The sequence below is a fragment of the Pogoniulus pusillus genome, chromosome 7, assembly GCF_015220805.1.
Source record: "Pogoniulus pusillus isolate bPogPus1 chromosome 7, bPogPus1.pri, whole genome shotgun sequence".
NCBI classification, from domain to species: Eukaryota; Metazoa; Chordata; class Aves; order Piciformes; family Lybiidae; genus Pogoniulus; species Pogoniulus pusillus.
The window spans coordinates 38,729,554-38,756,339 of record NC_087270.1 but is presented as its reverse complement, the minus strand read 5'-3'; the positions used below and the strand labels follow the sequence as shown (position 1 = coordinate 38,756,339).

General features: G+C 48.4%; 1 protein-coding gene across 5 annotated transcripts in view; it reads left to right on the top strand.

Annotated features, from left to right (window-relative positions):
- Positions 1-26,786, top strand: part of FBXO16 (F-box protein 16) — a 56,958-nt gene that overhangs the window by 14,845 nt on the left and 15,327 nt on the right. For 4 of the 5 annotated variants that reach the window (XM_064146656.1, XM_064146655.1, XM_064146657.1 and 1 more), the window contains exons 3-6: positions 2,693-2,728; positions 13,209-13,415; positions 15,186-15,350; positions 17,125-17,330. In XM_064146656.1, coding sequence (XP_064002726.1) covers positions 2,693-2,728; positions 13,209-13,415; positions 15,186-15,350; positions 17,125-17,330 — 614 coding nt within the window. The remainder of the gene's footprint in view (positions 1-2,692; positions 2,729-13,208; positions 13,416-15,185; positions 15,351-17,124; positions 17,331-26,786) is intronic. The other variant, XM_064146658.1, reaches the window with a different exon arrangement.

Sequence of the window (26,786 nt, the reverse complement as noted above, 5' to 3'; positions counted from 1 at the left end):
CAGGAGCAGGGAGGTCATTCTGCCCCTGTACTCTGCACTGGTTAGACCTCACCTTGAGTACTGTGTTCAGTTCTGGGCCCCCCAGTTTAGGAGGGACATTGAGATGCTTGAGCGTGTCCAGAGAAGGGCAACGAGGCTGGGGAGAGGCCTTGAGCACAGCCCTACGAGGAGAGGCTGAGGGAGCTGGGATTGGTTAGCCTGGAGAAGAGGAGGCTCAGGGGTGACCTTATTGCTGTCTACAACTACCTGAGGGGAGGTTGTGGCCAGGAGGAGGTTGCTCTCTTCTCTCAGGTGGCCAGCACCAGAACGAGAGGACACAGCCTCAGGCTGTGCCAGGGGAGATTTAGGCTGGAGGTGAGGAGAAAGTTCTTCACTGAGAGAGTCATTGGACACTGGAATGGGCTGCCCGGGGAGGTGGTGGAGTCGCCGTCCCTGGAGCTGTTCAAGGCAGGATTGGACGTGGCACTTGGTGCCATGGTCTGGCCTTGAGCTCTGTGGTAAAGGGTTGGACTTGATGATCTGTGAGGTCTCTTCCAACCTTGGTGATACTGTGATACTGTCTACTGCACTCATAGGCTTGCTGAGATGTGTGAGAATAAGAACATAAACATAGATAATGCAGTTGTGTGCTCTCTGTCTTTGGGGCTGCACTTCTCTCTGACCTAACCTGCTGTCTGTGTGGCTAATCCTTCTGCTTCCTAACATAACCTTAAACATAAGTCTGGGGTAAGGTAGAGGAGTGGGAGGAAGGTGGAAGGGTGGTTGAGAGCCCCTCCTGGGGACTCAGGTTTCTGGGAGGGCTGTTGTGTTTCTGTATTACTTTTTAACTTGTCTGTTTCTGTGTATATTGTAACTGTCTGCTTGTATATTGTGCTAAGCTGTAAATATAGCTCCATTCTTCAATTTCCAGATCGACTGAGTCTAGTCTGGGTGATTTTCTTGAGTGTGGGGGGGTGAGTTACACCCAAACCATCACACTATCTTAGTCCTAACAGTCTTTCTGCATTAAGATTGAAGCCATCACCAGGGCTGTGTGTTACAGGGTTGTTTAGCTCAGAGAAGACCTTCTCTCTCTCTCTGCAATTGCCTGAAAGGAGGGTGAAGCCAGGTGGGGGTCAGTCTTTTCTCCCATGTAACAAATGAGAGGACACAAATGAATGGTCTGAAGTTGTGCCAGGAAAGGTTTAGGCTGGACAGCAGGAACAATTCCTACCCCAAAGGGAAGCCCTCAAATAGGCTGTCCAGGGCAGTGGTGAAGTCCCCATCCCTGGAGAGACTTAAAAGCCACAGAGATGTGGTGATGAGGGACATGGTTTAGAGGTGACTTGAGGGTTGGGTTAGTGGTTGGACTCGATAATCTTAAAGGTCTGTTGCAAGCAAAACAATTCCATGATTCTACAGCTACCCCTGTTGTATCCATCCTAGGAGATTTCAGGCACCCAATGCCTCCAACTCATGAGTACTGAAATTCCTAAAATAAAGAGGTGGGAAGCTCAACTTCTGGTCTCACCAAAGCATGTGAAGCTCTACTCATCAATGTGTCACAAGAGACCAGAGCACTCTGTTGGCACATCATGTGTGCAGAAGCTGCAGATGAGGGAGCTGGAGATGAGAGGTAGCACATTGCAGCCAGTCTGCAGAGCTATCCTTTACAGTTGAGCACAAATAGCTTTGAACTTTCTGAAGTCTTCTTCACTGAAAGGAATTTTCCATTGAAACCAGCCTGTAGAGTTGAAGAAAGTCAGGAAGAAGTAGATGAGGCCTTCCTCACACAACTGGAAGAAGTCTCATGTACATAGGCCTTGGTCATAGAATCAGAGAATCAGTCAGGGTTGGAAGGGACCACAAGGAGCAGCCAGTTCCAACCCCCTGCCATGGCCAGGGACACCCTACCCTAGAGCAGGCTGCACACAGCCTCACACAGCCTGGCCTCAAACACCTCCAGCCATGGGGCCTCAACCACCTCCCTGGGCAACCCAGTCCAGCCTCTCACCACTCTCCTGCTCAACAACTTCCTCCTCACCTCCAATCTCAAGCTCCCCACCTCCAGCTTTGCTCCATTCCCCCAAGTCCTGTCACTCCCTGACAGCCTCAAAAGTCCCTCCCCAGCTTTTTTGTAGCCCCTTTTCAGATACTGGAAGGCCAGATACTGGTTCTGACAGGGAACTCATATCTATTGGGAGAGCAACAGCAGAGTGCATGGAATGCAGGAGGTTTCTGGAGTGCACTGATAATAATTTCTTGACATAGGTCATCAAGGAACCAACAATGAAAGATGCTCTGCTGGTCCTCATGCTTATGAAAAAGCAGGGACTCACTGGGGATGTGAAGGTCAGAGACAATATTGGCAGCAGTGACCAGGAGATGATGGATTTCAGGCTATCAAGAAGAAAGAGCAAGACAAATATCAGGATGATGATTCTGGACTTTAAAAGAGCAGACTTTGACCTCTTCAGACTTCTATATGGAAAAAAATCAAATGGGATGTGATTAATTCTGAATGTGGCCCTGGGCAACCTGCTTTAGTTGACCCTAGCAGGGAGTTCTGATTAAATTCTCCACAGGTTTTCCCCAGACTCTTTTATTCAGTGAGTGTTTGTTTTTGTAGGTTGTTTTTCAAGCTGTGTTTTTCTTAGGATATATTGGAAGCCCTTTAAATATTCCATTTTATTCCTGTTTGTGTGTTTTACAGGTGTTTGAAGAAAGAAGAGTCTTGCTTGGGAAATGGGTAAACTATTTTCTTTACTTTATATATTTAAATGCAGCTGAGTGTCTAAAGTGATCAAGAGAGTGCTGGGAATGTAAAACCCACCATAGTTTGAAGCAGAGGTTAATTTTCCTTGTGTGACAGTGAGCTGCTACTGCTGCTTTCAAGGAACACAAAGGTGAAAACTTCTTCAGTGCCCACATTCTCTAAGCTTTAAACTTGGGAAATCATATTCCATCATTAGAATGCTTTGAAATGGGATAAGAAACCCTAGGAAAAATCTGTGAAGTCTTCAAAGCAGATATTGGATGTTTAGGTATTGCCCTTGCCTGCTAGCAGGTCTTTGAAACTTGTAATAAAGGAGATGTTATCTACCAAGTGCACACATATGGCTCACAAAACTCTAATCATTGAGCACCTTCACAATTTCATACTGTTGTTATCTTCACTGCTCCAGCATAAGACAGGAAAGTGCTGTCTCCCTGTTCTGAAAATGAAAATATAAGGCACAGAAAAGTACAAGATAGGATTTGTCTGCCCCAAGCACCAATGATGCAAGTTAGGTGTTCAGTGTGGAGTTCCTCTAGCTGGGTGTGTAGGTCTAACACATCATATTTAAGTCATAGAATCATAGAATCAACCAGGTTGGAAGAGACCTCCAAGATCATCCAGTCCAACCTAGCACCCAGCCCTATCCAGTCAACCAGACCATGGCACTAAGTGCCTCATCCAGTCTCTTCTTGAAGTGAAGTCCAGTTGGTTTGGTCATCACAGGCTCTTTGCAGAGTCCAACGGAGAGGAAGAGGCACTTGCAGAGGGTAAATTCATCTCACATAATGTAGGATGAAAGATCAATTCCCTAAAGATGCCTATTTCTTTCCATAGCCTATGAAGGGAGTCATAGCTGACTGCTTGGAAAGAATCATGGAATCATAGAATCAACCAGGTTGGAAGAGACCTCCAAGATCATCCAGTCCAACCTAGCACCCAGCCCTATCCAGTCAACCAGACTATGGCACTAAGTGCCTCATCCAGTCTTTACTTCAACACCTCCAGGGACAGTGCCTCCACCACCTCCCTGGACAGCCCATTCCAATGCCAATCACTCTCTCTGACAACAACTTCCTCCTAACATCCAGCCTATACTTCCCCTGGCACAACTTGAGGCTGTGTCCCCTTGTTCTATTGCTGCTTGCCTGGGAGAAGAGGCCACCCCCCACCTGGCTACAATGTCCCTTCAGGTAGTTGTAGACAGCAATGAGGTCAGCCCTGAGCCTCCTCTTCTGCAGGCTGCACACCCCCAGCTCCCTCAGCCTCTCCTCATAGAGTTTGTGTTCCAGGCCCCTCACCAGCCTTGCCGCCCTTCTCTGGACATGTTCCAGCATCTCAACATCTCTCTTGAATTGAGGAATCATTTTGGTTGGAAGAGATCTTTAAGATCATCAAGTCCCAGCCATTAACCCAGCACTGCCAAGTCCACCACTAAACCATGTCCCTCAGCAACACATCTACACAGCTTTCAAACTCCTCCAGAGCTGAGGTAGCCTATTTCAGGCCTTAACAACCCTTTTGGTGAAGAAATTGTTCCTCATGTCCAAGCTAAACCTTTCCTGGTGAAATATGAGGTTGTTTCTTCTTGTTCTGTTGCTTGCTACTTGGGAGAAGAGACCAACTCCTGACACACTGCAACCTCCTGTCTTTATAGCAAATGCGCATCCCACTCCTGGGGTTGGGTTGACATAACTGCATTTTGATAATGAGGAATGCCATGGCTACCAAGGAAACAAACTAATTGAATGATTATTGTTCAAAAAACCATCTTTTAGCATGACAGTAACTGACAGACTTCAGATCTGTCTCTTGGAAACTGCTGGATGTTTAAAAATGCCCATGGGATGTACCAGCAAAAGGACAAAGATGTTTTCATTGGAACCCTCACTGAAAGAGCCAGAATCTGGGCATAACCTTCCTGCAAACACACACCAAAGTGCTGAGTCATCCTCTGAGAGGTTAAATTTCTGACCTTTCATATGACACTCAATCAGTTGCTCTCATTCTGCTCCTTCAGAGCTAACTCCCCCTGAACTTCTGCCATCCATCATACCAGTGAAGCACAAAAGCTGCTCTTAACTCCCTCCAAAGCTGTGGCATCAGAATGTGTGGTATGCAAAGCCTGAAGCACTGGAGTTTGAGAGAAACTTTGTCAAGGGATCACGGTGCTCTGGGCAGCACATCTTACACATGCTTCACATGACCTTCAGAAAGTGCTCTTGGGAAGTATGAACCAGATGAAACTGCTGAAGGGGGGGGAACAAGGGAGTTGTAAATGCTTTCTTCTGAAACTGGAAGCCTGAAATCTGTCCTAAGCATTCTCAGTAACGTCTGGATGATGGAATGGAAAGTACTCATCTGCAGATGACTGTAGGATTGTAGAATGTTTTGGGTGGGAAGGAACCCTTAAAGGTCATTAAGCTCAAACACCCCCCCCCCACACACACACAGTGAGCTGGGACATCTTCAGGTAGAGAAGGTTGCTCAGAGCCCCATTCAACTTGATGTGGAATGGTTCCAGGAATGTGGTGTCTACCACCTCCTTGGGCAACCTGGGCCAGGGTCTCACCATCTTCAGCATAAAAAAATTCTTCCTTCTCTCTAGTCTGAATCTCCTTTTTTTTTAGTTTAAAATCATCACTCTCCAGTGCTGAGTACAGGGGCAAAACAACCTCCCTTGTCCTACTGGCCACACTGCTCCTGAGCCAGGCCAATATGCCATTGGCTCTGCTGCCCACCTGGGCACACTGCTGCCTCATCTTCAGCTCCTATCTACCAGTACCTCCAGATCCCTCTCTTCCTGGCTGCTCTCAGCCACTCTGGCCCCAGCCTCTAGTGCTGCTTGGGATTGTTGTGGCCAAAGTGCAGAACCTTGTTAAATCTCATCCCACTGGCCTCTGCCCACCCATCCAGCCTGGCCAGGTCCCTCTGCAGGGCTCTCCTACCTTCCAACAGATCAACACCTGCTCCTAGCTTGGTGTCATCTGCAAACTTACTGATGCTGGACTCAATCCCCTGCTCCAGATCATCCCTAAAGATACTGAACAGGACTGTGCCCAGCACTGATCCCTGGGGCACACCACTAGTGACAGCTGCCAACTGGATGTGGCACCATTCACCACCACTCTCTGGGCCTGGTCCTCCAGGCAGTCCTTGACCCATATCAGAGTGAATCTGTCCAAGCCAACAGGTCACATGTGAGAACAGTCTAAGGTCCAGAAAACATGAAAACACATTTTTTTACTGCAGGATACAAGGAAAAAAGACAGAATAACCCCTTCCCAATAGCACCCAACAGATGTGTGAAGGTGAAAGGAAGTGATCTGATCTCTGTTCACGTTGGATAGGCACAATTTAGACAGCAGCAAAATGCAATGCTAGAGATAATTCACTGCCTGTGCTTTTGGGATGGAATCTCTGTCACCAGAGTCTTTTGAGAACAGGTTAGACAAACTCTTGTCAGAAATGTCAGAGTGGATTCTGCCTTGCTGCAGGACATGAAGTAGTTGAGTGTTTCTCAGCCTTTTCACACTGAAGGACCATCCAACCTCCTGGGACAGCAGCACAGCTTGCCTTGTGTGATACTGCTGCAGTGGTTTTCCTTTGCAGCCAAATAAAGATTAGCTTATTTGATTTGCCCCTGATTTTATCTGCCTGCACTCAGGACCTATGCATGTGCATTTTCATTTAGTTCCTTTTTTTCCAGCTGTGCTGCAGAAGATCTTTGGTGTCTCCCAGGCTGTTGTGGGCCAGTAAAGATAGGTTAAGAAACAACAGACTAGCTGATCTGAAGGGACTTCAGTCTTCTCTTCTCCATGCTAAACAGGTCTTCAGGTCTCTCAGCCTTTCTTCATCACAGAGATTCTCCAGTACCTTCAGCATCTTTATAGACTCTGCTGGAAGCTCTTCAGTAGTTCCTTGTCTGTCTTGAACTGGGCAGCCCAGATCTGGCCTCACTAGGGCAGAGTAGAGGGGGAGAACCTCTTTCAGCTTGCTGTCTTGCTGACCACACTCTTATGAAAGCATCCCTGAAGATCTTTGGCCTTCTTGGCCACAAGGGTACGTTGCTGGCTCATGGAGAACTGGTCCACCAGGAGCACCAGGTCCTTCTCTGCAGAGCTCCTTTCCAGCAGGCAACAGAACAAACTTTTTTGGCTGTCTCAGACTGTATTCAGCTCTGCAAAGTACAGAGCAGTGAGTGTGTGGTGGCAGCAGACTCTCTGTCTTACAGGGCATTTCCCAAGGATGAATATTTGCAGTCTTTGATCCTGCTAGAGGCTACTCAGGTACTGATAAAAGACAGAAATTGTGCTACTGTCTTTCACTTTTGATGGTTATACTGTGAAAGGGTTAAGACCACTCTGTTAGTTTTATTCTGGCTTAATCCAGTTGCTTTTACTCTTCATCACACCCAGGGCAGAAGCCTTCATGTGCTGCCTCTCAACCTCCCTTTCCACTGTGTTCTGCAAGCCAACAATTCATCCCATTAATTAAAAACATACAAAAGCATTTTGCTGTACCTCAATGCTCAGTGCTATCATGCTGACACCCAGGTTAATAAGATTACAATGAAGCTGGGGTTGAACTTGTAGATTAAGACACCTAAGCCTCAGTCTCTCCAGGTGATCAGAGCGTCTCAGCTTCTGTCATAGCAAATTGAGATGTAAACAAGTTGAGAGAGCTCAGACAGTGATTCAGCTCACCCTGTGGGCTACATCTTCTGCTAGTAATTTAAGCAGCACATCTGAGTGTTCCCAGTTCCTGGAACTTGTTCATCCACGCTATGAAATTGGTAGCATGCTCCCTGGCACAATTTTGGCCTGGGCCAGTAGCACTCAGAATCACACAATCATAGAATGCTTTGGGATGGAATGGATTTTAAAAGGTCATTTAGTTCACACATTCCCCCTCCCCAGAGAGCAGGGACATCTTCAACTAGATCAGACTGCTCAGAGTCCTGTCCAACATGACCTGGAATGGTTCCAGATATGGGGAATCTACCACCTCTCTAGGCAGTCTGGGGCAGTCTCTCACCACCTTCAGCATAAACACTTTTCTTCCTTCTAGCTAATCTCTCCTCTTTCAGTTTAAAAACATCACCCCTTGTCCTGTCACAACAGGCCCTTTTAAATACTGAAAGGCCACAATAAGCTCTCCCTTCTCTTCTCAATGCTGAACAACCCCCAACTCTCTCAGTCTGTCCTCATAATAGAGGATTTCCAGCCCTTACCATAGAATCATAGAATCAACCAGGTTGGAAGAGACCTCCAAGCTCAGCCAGTCTAACTTATCACCCAGCCCTATCCAGTCAACTAGACCATGGCACTAAGTGCCTCATCCAGGCTTCTCTTGAACACCTCCAGGGATGGTGACTCCACCACCTCCCTGTGGCCTGCCCTGGACCTGCTTAAAAAGATCCATGTCCTTTTTGTGCTGAGAACTCCAAAGCTGGACATAGCCCTGCAGGTGAGGTCTCACCAGAGTAGAGCAGAAGGGCACAATCTCCTCCCTCGACTTGCTGACCATGCTGCTTTAATGCAGCCCAGGATACAGCTGTCCTTCTGAGCTGCAAACACATATTCTTGGCATGTGTCCAGCTTTTCATCCACTAGTACCCCTAAATCATTCTCCACAGGGCTGCTCTCCATCCTTTCATCTGCTAGCCTGGACTAATAGTGAGGGTTGCCCAGATGCAGGTGCAGGATCTTACATTTGGCTCTGATGAACCTCATCATGTTCATGCACAGGACCACTTCTCTGGCTTGTCCATGTTCCTCTGCATCACTCTGTTCAGACATACTTTGGACATAAGCCTGAGCCAGGACTGATGCCAAATACACATTTTGGATCCAGCCACCTTGCTTTGAAGGCCAATAGTGGGGACATATGCATTATTTACATCTTGGTCTCATTATCTACCTCTCCTATCACGTTAGATATGATGCAGGACTTGCAGACAACTGTCACTCTTGGAGTGGCAGCTCTAGACTGTGCAGGATGCCTCACAATGCAGAGCACTATTTGGACAGCTGAACCCTATTCCCTACTCACCACAGTCCCCCATCTATAGACATCTTTTTACCCAGGAGCTGACCCCATGCCAGGTATTAACATGCAGGACTAACGGCTCCTGCTCGGAGGTGCTTCCTGTCACTGGGCTTGCTTTCCTCAGCTACCTTTCCAGGAGTCTTACACACTTTCAAGATTAGTTGTTTAAGTACAGTGGTGAAAACAAACCAAAACTGCAAATTGCTGTCAAGGAGCAGCTTTGGCAGCAGAGATGTTGAAGATTAGGTTGGGTGGACCAGTGTATTTTATGGATATCAGGTGCCCCTGCTTCATCCCTTCTTTTCTCACCCAGGCCCTGGGTCTTCAACAAATCCCTGCATCAGAAATGGGAGAAGATGGCTGGGGAGGAAGGGAAAAATTGCTTCTCCCTTGGTGAATCATCACCTACTTGCAACCATGCTGCAGAACAGCCTTGTTGACTAAACAACCCAGCCATAGAGAATTACAGAATGATTTAGGTTGGAAGGGACCTGTAAAGGTCATCTAGCCCAACCCCTTCACAGTAAGTAGGGTCATCTTCAACTAGAGAAGGTTGCTCAGAGCCCTCTCCAACCATCAGGGATGAAGCTTCTGTCACTTCTACCATGGCCCTACATATGTAGAGCACAGGGTTGCCTGCATCTGCTCGTGTTGGCATGCAGGTTTGGAGATGAGGATCACATCTTTTCTCAGCAGCTAGCTCCAAAATAATCTGTTTCCTTCAGCAGAAAGGGGCCTCTTTAGGTAAAAAGCAGCAGAGCCTCTGTATTTTGGCACAGAGGTCGTGGGCTCTCCCTTCAGTCTCAGGCTGTGTTATTTGTGTGTGTGCACTCATGGATTAATTGTAAACTGATCGCAGCAGCCGCGACTGAGCACTCTGCATTGCCAGCATGGCCTTATGTCATCCAGTCCCCGGGGAGACATTGTTCACCAGGGCTTTGGGAAAGGCACAGAAAAGAGGTGGAGGGGGAAAGCCTTCCTGGCTGCCAGAGACAAGGTGCAGCACCTTGAAAAGGGGAATCCGGTCCAACTGGTTGGGCTGCTGTAATCAGATGCGAGGGGAGGAACTGTGGAGAAAGGCAGCCACATGTAGGCTGGGGACATGCTTGTTAATATTGGAAAAGAGACAAATTATGCCTGCTGAACTAACTTGGCTGCTGCTGAATGCAGTGGAGGAGAAGCTGTGTGTTCCGTGCCCCTGACTGCATGGTGCTGATGTCAGTGGAGTTTCCCTTGCAGGGAAGCACAGGCTCAGGATGCAGAATGTGCAGGCTCCGTGGCAGAAAGTGAAGAGTTAAAAGGGAGCAAATATTCTGTCTCCCTGAAAGAGAACCTAGATTTGCTTTGATTAGTTCACTTAACCTCTTTGGTGTGGAAGAGAGCAATCCAGTTAACCCCTCATCTCTGGAACCTGTAGGGGAGAAATTTATCTTTGCAAATTAGTGATTGTGTATTGTTTTAATGAGAAAAGCATGGAGCTGTGATCATGAACGGGTTGTGAGTGCAGCAGAAGCTTTCTCTCTTCACCATGTGACAGAGAAAACCTTTTGTATCAAGTTGAGAGTGAGAAGGGGACATAGAGAATCATATGCCACATCCAGCTGGCAGCTGTCACTAGTGGTGTCCCTCAGGGATCAGTGCTGGGCCCCATCCTCTTTAACATCTTCATAGATGATCTGGATGAGGGCATGGAGTCAGTCATCAGCAAGTGTGCAGATGACACCAAGCTGGGGGCAGATGTGGCTGGGTTGGAGGGCAGAAGGGCTCTGCAGCGGGACCTTGACTGCCTGGACAGATGGGCAGAGTCCAAGGGGATGGGGTTCAATAGCTCCAAGTGCAGGGTGCTGCACTTTGGCCACAACAACCCCATGCAGAGATACAGGCTGGGGTTGGAGTGGCTGAGAGCAGCCAGACAGAGAGGGATCTGGGGGTACTGATTGATACCCACCTGAACATGAGCCAGCAGTGTGCCCAGGTGGCCAAGAGAGCCAGTGGCATCCTGGCCTGCATCAGCAATGGTGTGGCCAGCAGGAGCAGGGAGGTCATTCTGCCCCTGTACTCTGCACTGGTTAGACCTCACCTTGAGTACTGTGTTCAGTTCTGGGCCCCCCAGTTTAGGAGGGACACTGAGATGCTTGAGTGTGTCCAGAGAAGGGCGATGAGGCTGGGGAGAGGCCTTGAGCACAGCCCTATGAGGAGAGGCTGAGGGAGCTGGGATTGGTTAGCCTGGAGAAGAGGAGGCTCAGGGGGGACCTTATTGCTGTCTGCAACTACCTGAGGGGAGGTTGTGGCCAGGAGGAGGTTGCTCTCTTCTCTCAGGTGGCCAGCACCAGAACGAGAGGACACAGCCTCAGGCTGTGCCAGGGGAGATTTAGGCTGGAGGTGAGGAGAAAGTTCTCCCTGAGAGAGTCATTGGACACTGGAATGGGCTGCCCGGGGAGGTGGTGGAGTCGCCGTCCCTGGAGCTGTTCAAGGCAGGATTGGACGTGGCACTTGGTGCCATGGTCTAGCCTTGAGCTCTGTGGTAAAGGGTTGGACTTGATGATCTGTGAGGTCTCTTCCAACCTTGGTGATACTGTGATAGAGTCCTAGAATCAACCAGGAAAAAGCAGCATTCCCCAAAGAGGGGAATTCCCCAAAGAGTTCAGTTTTCCCTTTGAAAAGAAAGTGAGCTTGGGTCAAGGCTGCTCCTGCTGCACTGGGAAGCAGAATGTAGCAGGATTTCTCCATAATCTCTATTTTGGAAAGCCATCTTAACTGTGTCATCCTGCTGCCTGGATTCCAAATGATCCTGCTTGCAGTCCTCTGACATTCCTCCCTCCTGGGACTCTGGCTGCCCTTGCAGACAGGATTGCTCTTGCAAGTTTGGAGACAGATTGCCCAGACTGTGGTGATGAGGTCAGTCTCCTCCCAGGAGACTCCTGCTGACAGGGCCCTTTCCATCTTCTGCTATCAACCACAAGTTCAACATCAGCTACTGCAACCCTTGCTCCCACCCTGCTTTACACAGCTCTGCTCCACTCCACTCAGCACAGCCTTGTTGCCAATGTAGCCAAGTGATACATACTGTGTGGCTACCTAAATGCTTACTCCTTCCCACAACCACTTCAATTCTCCTTTTTAGCTATCTGTCATAAGCACAGAAATGCTGTGACAAATCTGTTACTGTGGTGCCAGATCTATGCTGCAGATTGTCCCTTGTGAGACATGGTCAGCTGACACAGTTTCTCCTTGTTCTACTTCTCTGCAGTGGGGATTTCTCTCCTGTGCAGTGGGACCGTGAGAATAATCACTTTACAAGTGGTGAGGCACTTGGGTATTGCAGTAGTGGAGGCCACAGAAGTGTTGGAATAGACAAGAAATCAGCTCACTGCAATTTGGGGCATGATTTACATCCAATTGTACCAAGGGAGCCATAGGCTGGATGTTAGGAGGAAGTTTTTCACAGAGAAAGTGATTTGCCATTGAAATGGGCAGCCCAGGGAGTCACTGTCCCTGGACATCACAGTATCACACACAGTATCACACAGTATCATCAGGGTTGGAAAAGACCTCACAGATCATCAAGTCCAACCCTTTAGCACAGAGCTCAAGGCCAGACCATGGCACCAAGTGCCACGTCCAGTCCTGCCTTGAACAGCTCCAGGGACGGCGACTCCACCACCTCCCCGGGCAGCCCATTCCAGTGCCCAATGACTCTCTCAGTGAAGAACTTTCTCCTCACCTCCAGCCTAAATCTCCCCTGGTGCAGCCTGAGGCTGTGTCCTCTTGTTCTGGTGCTGGCCACCTGAGAGAAGAGAGCAACCTCCTCCTGGCCACAACCTCCCCTCAGGTAGTTGTAGACAGCAATAAGGTCTGCCCTGAGCCTCCTCTTCTCCAGGCTAACCAATCCCAGCTCCCTCAGCCTCTCCTCGTAGGGCTGTGCTCAAGGCCTCTCCCCAGCCTCGTCGCCCTTCTTGACATGATCAAGAAAAGCCTGGCTGAGGCACTTAGTGCCATGGTCTGGTTGATTGGCCAGGGCTGGGTGCTAGGTTGGACTGGGTGAGCTTGGAGGTCTCTTCCAACCTGGGTGATTCTATGAGTTTATGATCCTGTAAACATCCACCTGAGTCTCCTCCTTTTCACGAGTGAAGCCAAGTCACCCAGCTGGCCGCAGGAGCAGAGAGACTTGTGAACATGAGTGTGGCCATCCTGGATCCTTTGAGGGTTATAAATCATATGTTTTGTGGCCTACGAGTTCCTTTCAATGTAGCTTCTCCATTTGCTTCCAGTTCCTACCTGCTTTGCACTTGAGTGAGTCACCAGAAGCTGCTGCTTAGGCTCTTTGCCTTGCCTGAAACGTGTGCTTTATTTGGAGAAGCTGAATCTCCGGTTTCTCAGAACCTGGAACTGCTTTTTTCAGTTTGACAAGTGGACAGATGGTCAGAGGCGGAGGATCCTGGCAGACCTGTTGGAACGCTGCACCCCATCACAGCAGAAGTTCTGTGCCAAGCAGCTACAGGAGCGAGTTCCCACTGAGGCCCTAGATTTTACCACAAAGCTTCCTAGAGTCCTGTCCTTATACATCTTTTCCTTCCTGGACCCACGGAGCCTCTGTCGATGCGCACAGGTAAAGAAAACTCACGTACCCAGGGTTAAGAAAGTCAGGTGGAGCTGGTTAACAACTAGGAAACAGCACTGATTTTCAGCAGAGACACAGCAGTGCTGCTCTTCATAATGCAGGGGCGTCTTCTGACTTAGCAGTCTGCTGCCAAATGCTTCGTGATGCTTGTATGAGAGCCTAAATTAAGCCAGATTGGCAAAGACTTACAAAAAGGAAGAAGCAATTTTAGCTGCTCGTCTGGAAGGCATTTAAAATGTGCCACTCCACAAGGATGACTCTTCCCAGGAAGGAGGCCTGGTAGAATAGAATAGAATACAGTAGAATAAAACAGGAATAGAATAGAATAGAATAGAATAGAATAGAATAGAATAGAATAGAATAGAACAGAACAGTATAGATTAGAATAGAATAGAAGCTTCTTCTTGTCCTATCACTTTTTCTTTGTCCTATTCTTTCTTCTTCTTGTGCTATCACTTGTTCTTTGAGAGAAGAGGCTGACTTTCACCTTGTTCCAGCCACCTTTCAAGAAGCTGTAGAGAGTGAGGTGATAGAATTGTAGAATCAAGCAGGTTGGAAGAGACTTCCAAGATCATCCAGTCCAACATATCACACAGCCCCATCCAGTCAATTAGAACATGGCACTAAATCATAGAATGTTTTGAGGACCTTTAAAGGTCATCTAATCCAACCTCCAAACAAGTCTTAAAGGACCTTGCACTGGGCACAAAATCATTAATTACCTTGAAGAATGCTGCCTTGTCCTAGTTGCAAAGGACTTCAAGTGATGCTTTAAGAAAAACAGAAGCTTCAAAATGCTTCAGGCTAAAGTGTTGGATGAGGAGAAGCAGAGAACTTACAGATGTGCTATTATAAGCATGGCTGTGGCAGCAGATGCTGTTTGTGCAGGAAACTGCTCCAAACAAGTTGAAATCTTTTCTCCTGGTTGTGGCTTTTGGAATATTTCACCCTGAGCTGGAGATAACCAATATTTAGTCACTGAGTGTGACATCCTGGCTTGGATCAGGAACAGTGTGGCCAGCAGGACAAGGGAGGTTATTCTGCCCCTGGACTCAACACTGGTCAGGCCACACATTGAGTACTGTGTCCAGTTTTGGGCTCCTCAATTCAAGAGAGATGTTGAGATACTGGAATGTGTCCAGAGAAGGGCAACGAAGCTGGTGAGGGGCCTGGAGCACAGCCCTGTGAGGAGAGGCTGAGGGAGCTGGGGGTGTGCAGCCTGCAGAAGAGGAGGCTCAGGGCAGACCTCATTGCTGTCTGCAACTCCCTGAAGGGGGGCTGTAGCCAGGTGGGGTTGGGCTCTTCTGCCAGGCATGCAGCAAGAGAAGAAGGGGACAGAGTATGAAGTTGTAGCAGGGGAGGTCTAGGCTGGATGTTAGGAGGAAGTTGTTGTCAGAGAGAGTGATTGGCATTGGAATGGGCTGCCCAGGGAGGTGGTGGAGTCTCTGTGCCTGGAGGTATTGAAGCCAAGCCTGGCTGAGGCACTTAGTGCCATGGTCTAGGTGGTTGGCCAGGGCTGGGTGCTAGGTTGGACTGGCTGAGCTTGGAGGTCTCTTCCAATCAGGTTGATTCTGTGATTCTTTGAGGTCCTCAAATGTCTTAACTTCTTTAATGCAAGGTTTAAAGGGAGCACAAACAGTGTTGAAGACTTTCACTAGTTTAAGGGCATAGAGGGATTACATCCACAGCACAGTACTGTCTAGCTCCAATTGTGGATGCTTGAAACTCCAAAGATTTCAACTTACTGGTCATTCCCAGGTGAGCTGGTACTGGAAGTTCTTGTCTGAACTGGATCAGCTGTGGATGCTGAAATGCCTGCGTTTTGGCTGGTACATCAACTTCTCTCCAACTCCCTTTGAGCAAGGAGTCTGGAAGAAGCATTACATTGAGATGGTGAAGGAGCTGCGTGTCTCAAGACCAAAGGTACCTGCCTGCTATCTCTAGAGATGTTCAGGGGTAGTGGGAAAACTGGGCTGGCAGAGTTCCTAACTCCTTTGCCTCTTTATTTGTCTGTGACCTCCCAGCAGTGAAATGGAAGATTAAGTTTTAAATTAGAATCTAATCTCAGGTGTTGCCATTTCCCCATCGCCTGTCCCTGGCAAGGGGGAAGTAAAAATCTCCCTGCTTAGGAGGACCAATCAGCAAGGTTTCATTCTGCTATCCCTGAAGGGTATTCTGAAGTAATCCTCTAATTTTTTCCAGCACTCAAGGCTGCTCCTCTCTACTTTTTCCCCAGTCTGTAGAGAAAGAATCACAGAATCAACCAGTTTGGAAGAGACCTCTAAGATTATCCAGTCCAATCTTGCACCCAGCCCTAGCCAGTCAACTAGATCATGGCACTAAGTGCCTCAGCCAGGCTTTTCTTGATCATCTCCAGGGACGGTGACTCCACCACCTCCCTGGGCAGCCCATTCCAATGCCAATCACTCTCTCTGCCAACAGCTTTCTCCTAACATCCAGCCTAGACCTCCCCTGACACAACTTGACACTGTCCCCTTCTTCTCTTGCTGCTTGCCTGGCAGAAGAGACCAACCCCACCTGGCTACAGCCTCTCTTCAGGTAGTTGTAGACAGCAATGAGGTCACCCCTTGAGCCTCCTCTTCTGCAGGCTACACAACCCCAGCTCCCTCAGCCTCTCCTTATAGCATATGATATCATATCATAGCATATGATAGCTCGTCTCACACTGATAAGCAGAGATGAGTTGGCAGGATTGGACGTGGCACTTGGTGCCATGGTCTAGCCTTGAGCTCTGTGGTAAAGGGTTGGACTTGATGATCTGTGAGGTCTCTTCCAACCCTGATGATACTGTGAGTTACCCAGCATCACCCCTGCTGACATTTCAGAGTCAGTTTACCTAGTGGAAAGGAAAAAAAACCCACCCATTATTAATGCCTTTTATAGCCTCGGTGTTGTCTCTTTCTCACTTCTTCATAGGTGGCAGAACCATTTTGGGGAGGTGGGGCATTACTCAGTAGCCATTACTTTCTCATGACACCCACTGATAATATTAATGAACAAGGGGACACAGTCTCAAGTTGTGCCAGGGGAAGTATAGGCTGGATGTTAGGAGGAAGTTCTTCCCTTGCCACAGAGAGTGATTGGCATTGGAATGGGCTGCCCAGGGAGGTGGTGGAGGCACCGTCCCTGGAGGTGTTCAAGAAGAGCCTGGCTGAGGCACTTGGTGCCATGGTCTAGTTGACTGGCTAGGGCTGGGTGCTAGGTTGGACTGGGTGATCTTGGAGGTCTCTTCCAACCTGGCTGATTCTATGATTCTCTGGTTTGCAGGACTGGGAGCCTCAAATTCAAAACTCATCCCTCTGGTTTTAACAAGGCCTTGCAGACTCTCTTTGTAGCCAACACTGGGAAGGAAACAAATGCATCACAAAAGCAGCTCAGCTCATCCTAATACAGATTTTGGGACATGGATGATGACATGCACTGCCAGGTGCCTATTGTTGTCCAATGACTATCATGAAGTATGGAGAGACTGATTTTCACTTAATACTCAACACTTAACAGTCCAAAGTTAAGCAAAACAAATCTCATGATCTAGTTGACTGGCTAGGGCTGGGGGATAGGTTGGACTGGATGATCTTGGAGGTCTCTTCCAACCTGGTTGATTCTATGATTCTATGATTCTAAGATTCATTTTCATTATAGGCTATTTTTATTGCCTTTTAATCTCTCTTATTAGACTCCTTCAAAAGATGAGTTTGTAGTTATAGATGTGCAACCAGTAAGAAGCAACAGCCCAGAGACAAAAGCTGCTGTGGCAGGAAGGAGGACAAGCAAGGAGAAGAAAAAGCTCCTGCCGTGGCGTTCGTCAGACAGGCACCCTACGGACACCATCCGATTCAACTACCTCGACAACTACGACCCCATCGAGCAGGCCAGGCAGGCGTAAGAGCTTCACTTCTTGCCTTTTGCCTTTTCTGAGACATGGGCCACCACAGAATCACACAACTTTAGAGGCTGGAAGGGACCTGTAGAGATCATCGAGTCCAACCCCCCTGCTAAGGCAGGATCGCCCAGGGTAGTTCACACATGAATGCATCCAGGTAGGTTTTGAAGGTCTCCAGAGAAGAAGACTCCACAACCTCTCTGGGCAGCCTGATCCAGTGCTCTGTCACTTGTATCCTCTGCAAGCTCACTTTGCCTGTGCTCTAAGCTGCCTTGAAGCCTTATACAGTTAGCAGTGTGGATGATGGTTGCAGCTGTACTACTTTGTGTCCTTTCTTCCCCTCTACTCAGCACTGGTCAGGCCACACATTGAGTACTGTGTCAGTTCTGGGATCCTCAATTCAAGAGAGATGCTGAGATACTGGAAGGTGACCAGAGAAAGGCAAGGAAGCTGGTGAGGGGCCTGGAGCACAGCCCTGTGAGGAGAGGCTGAGGGAGCTGGGGGTGTGCAGCCTGCAGAAGAGGGGGCTCAGGGCAGACTTCATTGCTGTCTGCAACTCCCTGAAGGGAAGCTGTAGCCAGGTGGGGTTGGACTCTTCTGCCAGGCAAGCAGCAACAGAAGAAGTGGACAGAGTCTCAAGTTGTGGCAGGGGAGGTCTATTCTGGATGTTAGGAGGAAGTTCTTCCCTTGCCAGAGAGAGTGATTGGCATTGGAATGGGCTGCCCAGGGAAGTGGTGGAGTCACTGTCCCTGGCTGAGGCACTTAGTGCCATGGTCTGGTTGATTGTCTAGGTCTGGGTGCTAGGTTGGACTGGCTGAGCTTGGAGGTCTCTTCCAACCTGCTTGATTCTATGATTCTATGATTCTTTCAGAATAGAACATGGGGGCAGCTTGTTAGTGGCTGCCTATCTAGTCCTTGGAACTTTTGAGGGCTACAAAGATGGTGAAGGGAGTGGAGCATCTCTGTAAGGAGGTAAAGCTGAAAGACCTGAGGCTGTTTAGCTTGGAGGAGAGCAGATTGAGAAAGGTGGGGGTCAAGAGGATGGGGCCACACTCTTTTAAGTGCACAAGGATCAGTGGACAGAAACTAGAACCTGGAAGGTTCCATCTGAACATGAGGAAAAACTTTTCTCTGAGTGTGACAGAAAGCTGGACCAGTATCATAGTATCATCAGGGTTGGAAGAGACCTCACAGATCATCGAGTCCTCTGCCCAGAGAGGCTGTGGATTCTCTTCTGAAGAGATGGAGACATGTTTGGATACAATCCTGGGCAACCTGCTCTGGGTGACACTGTTTTATCAGAGGGCTTGGACTATATGACCCCCAGAAGTCCCTTCCCACCCCCCCCATGGTGAGATTCTGTGATTCTGTTACACAGCTGCAATGGAAAGAGTCAAGATGGGAGTTTGAGAGCTTTTAAATAAAACTGCGTGGCTGAGAGCAATCTGTGGGTTTGCACATCAGAAAATGAATCAGAGAGTGAATTATATGTGATAAAAATAATTCTGTCACCTCAAGGACCTTCTGCCTGAAGAGAGATTTGGATGGTTGAATGGGGGTACAGATGGAGATATTGTAGAAGAGTAATCAATGAATAGTGTTTGTATCTACGCTGCCTGGGATAGATTGCCTTGATGTTCTGCAGCTCACAGGATTATCTGATTAGCAACAGCACAAAGAAAGGCATTTCCACCTCAGAATACAGTTTTGGACATTGCCTTGTGTTAGAACTGTTTTCCTTTGACATATTGTGATGGTTTGGGTGTTACCTGCCCCCCCATGCTTAAGAAAATCACAGGCTCACAGGATGTTAGGGGTTGGAAGGGACTCAAGGAGATCATCAAGTCCAACCCCCCTGCCAGAGCAGGACAGAGCACATAGAGCACACAGGAACACATCCAGACAGACCTTGAAAGGCTCCAGAGAAGGAGACTCCACAACCTCTCTGAGGAGCCTGTTCCAGTGCTCTGAGACCCTTACAGTAAAGAAGTTCCCCCTTGTGTTGAGGCAGAACCTCTTTTGCTGCCACTTACACCCATTGCTCCTTGTCCTATCCCAGGGAGCAGTGAGCAGAGCCTGTCCCCTGCCTCCTGGCCAGCCCTCAGATATTTATAAACATTGATCAAGTCCCCTCTAACTCTTCTCTTTTCCAGACTAAAGAGCCCCAGGTCCCTCAGCCTCTCCTCATAAGCCATGCCCTCCTGTCCCCTAATCATCCTCTGCTGGACCTTCTCCAGCAGATCCCTGTCTTTCTTAAACTGGGGAGCCCAAAACTGACCACAGTACTCAAGATGAGGCCCCACCAGGGCAGAGTAGACTCAGCTGATGTGAAAATTAAAGAATGAAGCTTTATATTTACAGCTTAGCACAATACACAAGCAGATATTTACAATATCTACAGCTATAGACAGAAATAGAAAAGTTAAAAAGTAATATAGAAACACAACAGCCCTCCCAGAAGCCAGTCTCCAGGAGGGGCTCCCAACCACCCTTCCACCTCCTTTCCACCTCTTTACCTTATGCCAGACCTTGCCTTACATTCAAGGTGACTCTGGAGAATCAGATGGGGGGGAGGGGGGTAGGAAGCAGAGGGATTAGTCACACAGACAGCAGGTCAGAGAGAGAGAGAAGGGCAGGCAGCCAGAGCCCAAGAGCAACTCTGTTACCTGTATTTATGTTCCTGGTTTTATGCATCTCAGCAAGCCTGTGAGTGCAGTAGACATTACCATTGTTTCCTCTTCACAGCCTATCATCTAATTCTTCTCACCAAGAAGGCTAGGCTCAAACTAGCACACAGATCAGGCACCAGAGAGTTTCAGAATCTTACATTGGTTTCTGGGCATTAACAAGCATCAGTAGAAGCAATGGGAAGGAGGCTGAAGAGGTTACCTGTATGCAGCATTTGGCCCATTTCTCATTTGTGTCCCTGTTCTGGTAGTACAAAAGGGAACAGCCTCAAGTTCTGCCAGGGGAAGTTTAGGTTGGATATGTAGAAAAATGTACTCCCTGAAAGGGTTGTCAAGCCCTGGAACGGGATGCTCAGGGCATCAGTGGAGTCCTCATCCCTGGAAGGATTGAAAAGCTGTGGGGATGTGTTGCTGAGGGATATGGAACTTGGCAGTGCTGGGTTAACAATCTGACACAGTAATCTTGGAGGTCTCTTCCAACCCAAAGGACTCTGTGTTTGTGTAATACCACCTCTCACTTCTCCTGGGCTCACAGCAGTCACCTCCTTTCAGCTGGTGTGCAGTAACTTGTTGAACTGGTTACAGTGTGACTAGTCTGAGCCTGGTGAACAGGGAATTAATTAGAACAGAGTAGAATAGAATAGAATAGAATAGAATAGAATAGAATAGAATAGAATAGAATAGAATAGAATAGAATAGAATAGAATAGAATAGGAGTAGAATAGACCAGGTTGGAAGAGACCTCCAAGATCATCCAGTCCAACCCAGCACCCAGCCCTAGCCAGTCAACCAGACCATGGCACTAAGTGCCCCATCCAGTCTTTTCTTCAACACCTCCAGGGATGATGACTCCACCACCTCCCTGGGCAGCCCATTCCAATCCCAATCACTCTCTCTGGCAACAACTTCCTCCTAACATCCAGCCTATACTTTCCCTGGCACAACTTGAGACTGTGTCCCCTTGTTCTATTGGTGGTTGCCTGGGAGAAAAGGCCACCCCCCATCTGGCTACAATGTCCCTTCAGGTAGCTGTAGACAGCAATGAGGTCACCCCTGAGCCGCCTCTTCTCCAGGCTAAACAACCCCAGCTCCCTCATAGGGTTTGTGTTCCAGGCCTTTCAACAGCGTGAGTCCCTGTGAAAAAGTCTGCATAATCTCTCACCCAACCAACTGCACTGAGAGGAGGAGATTCCTCTTCCCTGTGCCAACAAAAACCTTGGGAACCAACTGAGCCACAATGAAAGTGTCCAGATTGTGCTTCAAGTAAATAACCGTCAGAGCTCAGATTAGCCCTGTGCACAGAAACAATCAGCTCCTGAATTACCCCAGCCAAGCTATTATTTGGCTAAGCAGTTGTGCCCTGGCATAGGCTCCCTTCAGTGTGATTAACTTCCCTGGACCCACCGCTCCTCTGGGGTGTTCCACAAAGTTCCCAGTGTCTGAGCAAAAGCTTTGTATGAATCACTCTTTAATCCGCGTCCCCTAGTCCTAGGATGCTGCACTACTTCAAAGGGCTTTACAGTTTCCACCTCACCCTCTTTCTGTGGTGTGTTTCCAAACTCTAGCACCTTTTTGGGTAGAGCTCTTTGAGGCTCTTCACTAAACAGCTCCAGAAAATGCCTCTTGCTGCAGATGGTTGTCCTGACGCTATTTTTCAGCTGTGCTAAATATTTCTCTATAGTGAGTCTCAAAGGCTTCTGTCAGGTTCAGGTTCCCTTGTGCTGGCCATGAAAGAATGCCAGAAGTGGGACAAGCCTTGTTTGGAGAGTTTAAAAGGCACTGACAGCCAGACATAAATAGGACTGAGCAACTACACTGACTGTTTTCTTCTCCTGTGTGAGATTTGAGCCTCTATCCATTTGTGCAGCGGAGGATGTTTTACAGCTGAGTGTTCCAGTAGCAAATCTGGCATTTATCCCTAATTAGAGAGGATTACTGCGAGGAGAGAAATGAATTCTGTGAGATTTGCTTGTTTATCAGGGATCTCCCTTTAATATCACTTAAGCTGAAAGTAATTGCTTGTGTTTATTTTCACCTGTGGTGAGTATCCAGCATCACAGGTGTGTTCTTTCAGGTGCTGGCCCACCTTGCGACTCACAGCATGATATTCTTCTTCTTTTCTCTGAACACCACACTTCCATCTCTGCAGCCCCTTCCCAGAAGTCTCAGTGGGGTAGTGGTGGGTGAAAAGTTGGGCATGAGCCAAGAATGTACACTAACCACCTCCTGGGCTGCATCCAACACAGCGAGGCCAGTAGGTCAAGGGAGGAGATTCTGCTGCTGTGCTCTGCTCTGCTCTGCTCTGGTGAGACCCCAGCTGCAGTGCTGTCTCCAGATTTGGAGTCCTCAGCACAGGAGGGCCATGGACCTTTTGAGCAGATGCACAGGAGGCCATGAACATGATGCAAGGGCTGGAACCCCTCTGGTGTGAGAACAGGCTGTGAGAATTGATGTTGTTCAGTCTGGGAAAAAAGAGGCTTCATGGAGACCTTCTGGCCTCTCAGTAGATAAAGAGGCCAATAAGAATGACCTCCTGGGCTGCATTCAATGCAGAGAGGCCAGCAGGACAAGGGAGGTTATTCTGCCCCTGGACTCAACACTGGTCAGGCCACACCTTGAGTGCTGTGTCCAGTTCTGGGCTCCTCAATTCAAGAGAGATGTTGAGATACTGGAAGGTGTCCAGAGAAGGGCAACAAAGCTGGTGAGGGGCCTGGAGCACAGCCCTGTGAGGAGAGGCTGAGGGAGCTGGGGGTGTGCAGCCTGCAGAAGAGGAGGCTCAGGGCTGACCTCATTGCTGTCTGCAGCTATCTGAAGGGAGGCTGTAGCCAGGTGGGCTTGGGCTCTTCTGCCAGGCATGCAGCAAGAGAAGAAGGGGACACAGTCTCAAGTTGTGGCAGGGGAGGTCTATTCTGGATGTTAGGAGGAAGTTCTTCCCTTGCCAGAGAGAGTGATTGGCATTGGAATGGGCTGCCCAGTGAGAATGGTGGAGTCACCATCCCTGGAGGTGTTGAAGCAAAGCCTGGCTGAGGCACTTAGTGCCATGGTCTGGTTGCTTGGCCAGGGCTGGGTGCTAGGTTGGAGTGGATGATCTTGGAGGTCTCTTCCAACCTGCTTGATTCTATGATTCCATGATAGGAACAGGCTTGATAGAAGGGACAAGGGGTCATGGCTGTAAGCTAGAGGATGGGAGATTCAGGCTGGGTAGAAGGAAAAAATGTTTTACACTGAAAGTGGTGAGACTTTGGTCGAGCTTGCCCAGATTGGTGGTAGGAGCTCCATCTGTGGAAACAGATCAGGTTGGATGGGGCTCTGAGCAAGCTGATCTAGTTGACTATGTCCTGCTCACTATGGTGGGGTTGGACAAGATGGCCTTTAAAAGTTCTTTCCAACCCAAGGAATCCTATGAAGTCTTCCCACTAAGGTTCTATATTGTATCCTTCATCTTTACCTAGGGGCTGGGTCTTCAGCACTTTAGTGGGCTCCCTGCCTGCAACAGGAGTCATGAGACACACCCACTTGTGTACTTGAGTATTCCTCAAGTGCAGGTTTTGGTGGTGCTGGCAGCAGCAGCAGCAGCAGTTAACGTGTGGCTTGGGCAGGTGTCGCTTGCCCATTGATGTTAGCACAATGGCAAAGCAGTCAGGCTGCCCCTCTGTGATGCCAAGTATTGTTTTAGGATGGCTGGTGAAGGCCATGTTCAGTCAACTGTGTCTAGAGGGTTGAGCTATGAGTCTCATATGAATGCTATGCAAGATGACCTACTCTACTGTAGCCCACAGGCTCAGGCAGACCCTTCCTGACCAATGCAAAGGGTTGTAGTAAAGCAGAACAAAGAACCAAGATCAAGATCTCTGCCCTGTGATATGTAGACTCTTACTTCAGAATAGATGGATTCTCAGAGCTCAAGGGCATGACAACCACTCTTCATGTAAAATGAATGTTGAGAACAATGAAATGTATGTACAATGAGATTCCCAAGACATTTCCCAACATACAGGGGTTTGCAAAGGCAGGCTGGGAGAGGAAATGGATTCTGCTGCAGTTGGAATGCATAGGAAGAGGAACAGGGATTTTTCTCTAGATCATAAGCATGTGTGAAAAGATGCAGCAGAACTGGGAGGAAAGCAGCAGAAAGCCTAAGTGATGGCTGAGAGGAAAGGACAAGAGAGAGCAACTTGTAGACCAGCAGCTTGGCCAGAAAGGTGTGAGCCAACAAACCACTCTTTCTGTTTGAGTCCTACTGTGCTGAGAAAAGATGGACTTGTTGAGATTTCTTTGTGAATAAAACACAAGGCTACATCAAAGGAATACCTTAATGCCATCATCAAAGCAATGTGTGAGACTAGTCACTGGCTACTTCTTTGACAGACTAGTCACTGGCTACTTCTTTGAATCAAAGGTAATCTGCCTAATGTCAGGCAGAGAGGTAATGAAAAAATAAAGCTTTCCCTAGCTCTTGGACACAGCTCAAATCTCCTCTGAGCTGGACCTCACTCTGCACTTGCTTTTGGTCCAAGGAGAGGTGAGAACTGTTCATAACAGGGTGTCATAGAATCATCGAATCAACCAGGTTGGAAGAGACCTCCAAGCTCAGCCAGTCCAGCCTAGCATCCAGCCCTGGCCTTTCAACCAGACCATGGCACTAAGTGCCTCAGCCAGCCTTTGCTTGCACACCTCCAGGGATGGTGACTCCACCACCTCCTTGAGCAGCCCATTTCAATGTCAATCACTCTCTCTGCCAACAACTTCCTCCTAACATCCAGACTAGACCTCCCCTGGCACAACTTGACACTCTGTCCCCTTCTTCTGGTGCTGCTTTCCTGGCAGAAGAGCCCAACCCCACCTGGCTACAGCCTCCCTTCAGGTACTTTTAGACAGCAATGAGCTCAGCCTTAGCCTCCTCTTCTGCAGGCTGCACACTCCCAGCTCTCTCAGCCTATCCTCACAGGGCTGTGCTCCAGGCCCCTCACCAGCTTCATCACTTTGTAGGAGAGATTGTGCAGCTCTCAGCCAGAGCACTGTGCTACAGCTGTGCATTGCCCCACAGCTGGCAGAATGGTGTTAATTTGCGATCTGGATGATAATTGAGACTTGACTGAGGGTTTTTTTTCCCCTTGCTCAGAAAGGCACAAGCTTGCCATATAAAATCTGAATTGCACCCAAGAGCCTTGGTGGCAAACATCACAGCAGCATGAAAGAGATGGGACTGAGATCTCTGAATACATTCACAGAGGGATTATTTGGTTTAGATGGGATGGTGTGGGAAAAGCTTCAGAGTCACTGAGCAGTGAAATGAAGAATAGCAACGATCAGATGCATAGTCAAGGGAGTGGTGAGCAATGGAGAAGAGATCCAGACAGGGATTGAATTACAAATTGCCTGGAAGGTGTTATCAGAATCCCTCAGTAGAATTGTGGCTGTGACTCTCAGTGCTGCTGCACGTATGCGCACGGCTTAGCGTAAGGATGGTTTCTGAAAGCTCTGCTTTGGTTCCTGCCTGCATTGTCCAGGTAGGTTTTTTTGTTTATATGCAAACAGAATAGAGAGCAGGAAAGATGGATTTGTCTCTTTGGGCACAAAGGTGAGGTGAAAGATTTTTCTCTACTGTGTGAAAGCAAAGAAAGCAGCAGATTTTCCCTGGGACGCTGATCTGCCTGGGAAGCACCAGGAGGGGCACTTCTTTCCAGTTCTGCTGGAAGGCATCTGGTGTTTGTGCTGCTCATTGCCAATAAATCAAAAGGTTTGCCTCCCACTTTATCATGAATAATGAATTCTGATTCTAGCCTACTCCTGGCCCCCTGCCAAGATTGTGTCCTCATGCCTCAAGAAAGAGCCCTGCTACTTCTCACGACAACAGCTCAGCCGAAAGGCAAGCTCCTTCCCCCCCAACTAGCTCAGGCTTCTGGAAGCCAGCACTAATTCAGTTAGATAATTTATGGTCATAGGCTGGCTCTAAAAACAGTTGCATATTGTACTGGAGTGTTTACCCAATGAGAAAATAATTACTTTCAGTAATTGTTCTGTCAGCAGCCTGGGCCCTGTTTCTGACAGAAAAAAAGCTGGCTTGCGTGAGAAGGAGGTGGTGTTCTGCTGCCCTTCCCAGTCCTAACGCTTGTCTCTTGCTTTTCTTCTCTCTGAATAGCCAGCCCAGTGCTCTCTGCCTGTGAGGCTTGTGGGAATGAAAAACATTCCTTAAGGGAGGAAAGTGGGGTGAAAAATGCCGAGTTCAGAGCTTGGAGGGAGAGATCTGCAGCCCTCGTCTCAGCTCAGATGTCCTTTTCCCTTGTACCTTTGAGAAACTCATCTTCAATGTGTTTCCTTGACCTTAAATGAGGTGGTGGTGGTGACATGCTGCAGGGGCATGCTCTGACACCATGCACATGGAACATAGCAGAAGAGGTTAAGATCTGAATTTATGAACACAGGCCACATCTGAATTCTCCTTAGAGAGCATAGAATTATAGAATAATAGAATCAGTCAGGTCAGAAGAGACCTCCAAGATCATCCAGTCCAATCTATTCAACCAAGATTATCCAGTCCAGCCCTACTCAATCATAAAATCATAGAATCAAGCAGGTTGGAAGAGACCTCCAAGCTCAGCCACTCCAACCTAGCACCCAGCCCTGGCCAAGCAACCAGACCATGGCACTAAGTGCCTCAGCCAGGCTTTGCTTGAACACTTCCAGGCACAGAGACTCCACCACCTCCCTGGGCAGCCCATTCCAATGCCAATCACTCTCTCTGACAACAACTTCCTCCTAACATCC